At 36.2% G+C, this 3,707-nt stretch overlaps 1 protein-coding gene across 1 annotated transcript; it reads left to right on the forward strand.

The window, feature by feature from the left end:
• The first annotated feature begins 863 nt into the window (after positions 1 to 863).
• On the forward strand, positions 864 to 3,371 carry LOC107487976 (laccase-11). The gene is made up of 6 exons (XM_016108674.3): positions 864 to 1,029; positions 1,156 to 1,307; positions 1,394 to 1,638; positions 1,726 to 1,854; positions 1,979 to 2,905; positions 3,045 to 3,371. Exons 1-6 carry the CDS (start codon positions 913 to 915, stop codon positions 3,173 to 3,175), a joined length of 1,701 nt encoding a protein of 566 aa, XP_015964160.1. The 5' UTR covers positions 864 to 912; the 3' UTR covers positions 3,176 to 3,371.
• Positions 3,372 to 3,707: the final 336 nt, after the last annotated feature.

Raw genomic sequence — 3,707 nt, forward strand, 5'->3', positions numbered from 1 at the left:
ATGGATTTGATAGTTTGAGTTATGAGCACAAATGGATTAATGGAAAAATGCTCATACATGATACATGGTTTCATTGGCATGAATTAGCTGTTTATTTTGAGGAGTTTAAAGCCGTTACACTGATGATGACTAGACTTGCCAGGGAGCACTTTTTCTTAACTTTAATTTGACGTAGCAGTATCTTAACTTATAACTTTGTGTTATTTATCTCCAACGACAACCTAGTCCACAAACAAAGGATCCTCACTAAGGGTGACGCCCTAAAACAAGAGAAACCTTATATTCTAATACCTCAACAGAACGCTTGCATCACAATCTCCATTAGTTAACCACATGCATGCTAATAGGTAATTATCAATTAATAAATGTGATAAGTTCTCTAATACAAAGAGAATGACATTTAAGCACCTCCAATAGTATGATTCCGTACAGTCAATTTTACCATTAATCGAGAGTTTGATACCTATTTCTTCTCCTTAACGAAAAAGCTTGGTCCAATGTTAACTGTTTGGTCTCCAATACCTCTCACTCTCAGTTCCCATATGAACCAAAATGGCACAGCAAGTCCACCAATAATAAAAGCTTAGATAATCATTTTTTTGTTCTTTTTTTTTTTTTTACTTTCTTGGCACATATAGCAATCTCAGCCTCTAAGGCATTCCAAAGTCCTCCAAGTCCTTATCAGTATATTGCTTAAAAGCCTTGATGTAAAAAAACTTCATTACCTAATTAACCCTTGTTTCTTTGTTATTTTATCCACTCCTTAACAAACTGATTTGTACCCTCCAACCTAACCTTTACACCAATTTTGTATAAATACTAGTTCACCACCTTTCTTCACCTCCATGGTCTCTTCCACAAACAGAAGTAAAGACATATATAAAAGTTGTCAAAGAGAAAAAAAAACATATAATGGCTGCAGGGAAGAGCTTCTGCTGTCAAGCGTCTTTGTTAATACTACTATCCTTTGTCTTTCTTGGATTAGTCTCTTTTCCAGTTGAAGCTGCCATAAAGAAATACCAATTTGATGTGAGTTATCTGAATATATAATATATGTGCATATATACATAAATGGTCATTATCAGCAAGCATGGTTATTTAATTTGATGTAATTATCATTGGTGACATTATATATCATATATTCTACTTACACAGATTCAAGTGAAGAATGTGAGTAGGCTGTGCCATGCAAAACCCATTGTAACAGTAAATGGGAGGTACCCAGGGCCAACTATTTATGCTAGAGAAGGAGACAGAGTACTAGTCAATGTCACCAACCATGCACAATATAATTTGTCAATTCACTGGTAGGCTATAAGTTTTAATAAATGACTAAATTCTCAAAATGATATATGTATATATGTGGATGATTGATTATAATATATTATTACAGGCATGGACTTAAACAATATCGTAATGGTTGGGCTGATGGACCAGCTTATATTACACAATGTCCAATTCAAACAGGTGGCAGCTACACCTATGACTTCAATATCACAGGCCAAAGAGGAACACTGTGGTGGCATGCTCATATTCTGTGGTTGAGGGCTACTGTGTATGGTGCAATTGTTATCATGCCCAAAGTTGGAACACCATTTCCTTTTCCACAGCCAGCAAGAGAATTTGAAGTTATTCTAGGTAATTGGTTCAGTTTCTGGATCATAACTAATAGTTAATAGTTCATTATAGTAGACTTTGCAAGTTAACAATTCAATCATTAAACAGGAGAATGGTGGAACAATGATGTGGAAGAGATTGAGAAGCAAGGGAACCAAATGGGGTTACCACCAAACATGTCAGATGCACATACAATCAATGGCAAACCAGGACCTCTATTTCCTTGTTCTGAGAAACGTAAGGAAAATCTACCAAGTTTTAATCTATCACTTTTGTAAAAGAAAGAGTTATAGTTACTAGTAGAGCATGCAAATTACTCAATCTTCTGATTACAAATTTATTTCATTGTTATGTTTGTTAGATACATATGCAATTGAGGTTGAGAAAGGCAAAACTTACCTGCTGAGAATCATCAATGCTGCCCTCAATGACGAACTCTTTTTCGCCATTGCCGGGCATAACTTCACAGTAGTTGAGGTTGATGCAGTTTACACAAAACCATTCTCCACAAAATCCATACTAATTGGACCAGGACAAACCACAAACGTTTTGGTCCATGCCAACAATGTTCCAAGCAGGTATTTCATGGCCACAAGGACCTTCATGGATGCTCCAATCCCAGTTGACAACAAAACTGCCACAGCTATACTCCAATACAAAGGAATTCCAAACACTGTGATCCCTTCTCTTCCTCATCAACTTCCTGCTAGCAATGACTCAGCTTTTGCTCTGAGTTACAACAAGAAACTCAAGAGCCTTAACACTGTACAGTACCCTGCTAATGTTCCTCTCAAAGTTGACAGAAACCTCTTCTTCACTATTGGTTTAGACAAGAATCCTTGCCCAACATGTGTCAATGGAACGAGGCTACTTGCTTCATTGAACAATATCTCATTTGTGATGCCACAAACCGCACTTCTTCAAGCACACTACTTCGATATCAAGGGAGTTTTCAAGACTGATTTCCCTGACCAGCCTTTGAGACCTTTCAACTACACCGGTGCTCCGTTAACGGCCAATCTTGGAACTTCAACAGGGACAAGAATCAGCAAGGTTGCTTTCAACTCCACGGTGGAGATAGTGGTTCAAGATACCAATCTCCTGACAGTAGAGTCACACCCGTTCCACCTCCATGGATATAACTTCTTTGTTGTTGGAACTGGTGTTGGTAACTTTGATCCATCTAAAGACCCTGCAAACTACAATTTGGTTGACCCCATTGAAAGGAACACCATTGGAGTTCCCACCGGTGGTTGGGTAGCTATTCGTTTCAGGGCTGATAATCCAGGTATGTACCTCTTCACCAAAGAACAATAATAAAATTCTAAACTTTTTTGTTACTATATTATGAAAAGACTTATTCCAAAAGATTTAAACTGTTAAGAAGATACACCTAAATTATTTTGATATTATATATGGATATATAGGTGTTTGGTTCTTTCATTGTCATTTGGAGTTGCACACTGGTTGGGGCTTGAAGACCGCATTTGTTGTAGAAGATGGACCAGGAGAGGATCAGACTGTTCTTCCTCCACCAAAGGACCTTCCAGCATGCTAATAATAATAATGATCATAAGCCAGATTATGATTAAGGGAGCTTAATTGACAGCTATAAAAGGTTGTTGTCAGCAGGCTCAAATTGTAATGTTTGTGTTTGTGTGTAATACTTGCTGCAAAAGTTGCAGTTTTGATTTTTAAGCAAAGGGATTAAATTTGAGAAATATTGCAAGCAAAGATTTGGATTATATATTAAAAAAGTGTTACATATTCTTTCTGTAATTATATATATTGTTGATTATTATTATTTTTTGTTTCTCATTCATCATTTAACATTTTAACTTCCCTTTTACGATCGAGATTGCTATAAAAACTTTCTTCACGATTTCACCAAAGATATTTAAAACGATATAAGTAATATATTTGCTTATTACATAATAACAAGTTTAAGTGCTATGCTATATATGATCACAGGTTATACGCATTCATATGCTTTTAAAGAAAAGGAGGTAATTACGTACTTTAAGTGTTGGAACACTCCCTCGTGGCCACATGCATGATTATATGGGGAGTGGATAACATAGTAAAATGAT

Source organism: Arachis duranensis, chromosome 5 (assembly GCF_000817695.3).
Source record: "Arachis duranensis cultivar V14167 chromosome 5, aradu.V14167.gnm2.J7QH, whole genome shotgun sequence".
NCBI classification, from domain to species: Eukaryota; Viridiplantae; Streptophyta; class Magnoliopsida; order Fabales; family Fabaceae; genus Arachis; species Arachis duranensis.